Source organism: Aegilops tauschii, chromosome 6, assembly GCF_002575655.3.
Source record: "Aegilops tauschii subsp. strangulata cultivar AL8/78 chromosome 6, Aet v6.0, whole genome shotgun sequence".
Taxonomy (NCBI): domain Eukaryota; kingdom Viridiplantae; phylum Streptophyta; class Magnoliopsida; order Poales; family Poaceae; genus Aegilops; species Aegilops tauschii.
The window spans coordinates 5,988,278-5,990,059 of NC_053040.3; the positions used below are offsets into that span (position 1 = coordinate 5,988,278).

The following is a 1,782-nucleotide window of genomic DNA, read 5'->3' on the forward strand; positions in this document are numbered from 1 at the left end:
GCTGCGTCTCGTGCCGCCGCTGCTGCTGGAGGGAGGAGAGGGACCCCGGCGGCGTCCTGTGGCGGCGGCGAGGAGGAGAGGGAAGGGAGGGAGGGGAGTGGGAAACGATGGAGGCGAGGCAGGACGAAACGTGGCCTCTCATTTTCTTTTTTTCGGACGGCAGACGTGGGCTCTCCTGATTTTTTTTACGGGACACGTTGGCTCCCCTTTTCGTGCCGATTCGGTGGATGCCAGAGTTTTCGTTCGCTCCTGAAGATGTTCTCTTGTTTAATAGTAGTATAGATTTTCGGACGGGAGACGTGGGCTCTCCTGATTTTTTTTCCAGGACACGTTGGCTCCACTTTTCGTGCCGATTCGGTGGATGGCAGAGTTTTCATTCATCCCTGAAGATGTTCTCTTGTTTAATAGTAGTATAGATGGCAGAGTTTTCGTTGGCCCCTGAAGATTTGCTCTTGTTTAATACTCCCTCCGTTCCAAATTACTCATCGCAGAAATGTATGTATCTAGAACTAAAATACATCTAGATACATTCATACCTGCGACAAGTAATTCGGAACGGAGGGAGTAGTAGTATAGATATAGATTAACTCGGCAGGTGAGAGACGGACAACGGGCGATGTATAATATCCTTTGGGTTCCCTAAAAAAATCCATTGGGCCCGAGCTATCAATCCTCCGCTTCATGCAGATCCGGCGAGATTCTCGGCACGCCATGACCTCCTCCTACCAGCTGCCCACCACGACAAACCTGCAGGCACCGGCTCTGGTACCCAAGGTGAAGGCAGCAGCGGTGGTGACCTGAAACCCTAGCTCCCCCATTGGCGCGCCGTCGCCGGAGATGGAGGCCACGGCGGAGGCGCTCACGCGGGAGGAGGTGCTGCGCCGGAGGCGGCGCCGCGCCGCTCGGCTCCTTGCCGCATACCGCCTGCTGTACTGGGCCATGGCAGAGGAGGTGCGCGCGCGGCACCGACAGTACGTCTGGGAGCTCGGCTGCAGCCCGCTCGAGGCCGAGCAGCCGCTTTCGGAGGCGAAGCCTGGGCCGGCGGCGGCGCCTAGGAGGAAGAAGTGCGGGGTGACGGGGTGCAAGGTGCGGGCGATGGCCATGGCCAAGTACTGCCACTACCACATCCTCTCCGATCCCAATCAGGTACTCTACAAGGGCTGCGGCCACATCATGATCAAGAGTGGTGCACAGATTGGGAAAAGTACTCACAACACGCCCATCCTGAAAGCATCAGCTCCCTCCCTCTGCAATGTTCACTTGCAAAGATCTCAGAAGAATATATCACAAGCTTACAAGATAGCTGGCTTTAATCCACCTCCCACCGGTCAAATCTCCCCGAATTTTAGTGTCTTGGTTGCTGAATGTGTCCGTCAGATCCAGGCCAGAAGGAGAGAGTCCCGAAGTGCCACAACAGGGAAGAAATAGCCTAAAGATGGGAAAGGTAGCTGAGCTATGCCTTTAGATATACTAGATGACCCGTTGCACCAATGGCGCAAAGGGCGAGAGCGAACTAAGCTTTCAAACCATGCGAGTTAAAATATTTAGACACCAATCATAGAATCTTTGAAGCAAGGAAATAGATATTTAGGTACGATGTTCATACATAGCACTATATATTACATTCATGGTAGGTTCATAGGGCAAAGAAAGGGATGAGATCAGCTGATGGTAAGCAAAGCTACATAGGCAGAGATGCATTATATATATAGCTTTGGTCACCCAGCTTATGGTAACTAAGATATGCAGTATTTAGATCAGGTAGAGTCATCGCTGCATGTA

The 1,782-nt window shown here is 52.6% G+C and overlaps 1 protein-coding gene across 1 annotated transcript; it reads left to right on the forward strand.

Annotated features, from left to right (window-relative positions):
- Positions 1–807: 807 nt before the first annotated feature.
- LOC109745191 (uncharacterized) lies at positions 808–1,428 on the forward strand (the record flags this gene model as incomplete). Its single annotated transcript, XM_020304322.1, has 1 exon — positions 808–1,428. A coding segment is annotated over one exon (621 nt), but the record flags the coding sequence as incomplete, so codon positions are not given.
- Positions 1,429–1,782: the final 354 nt, after the last annotated feature.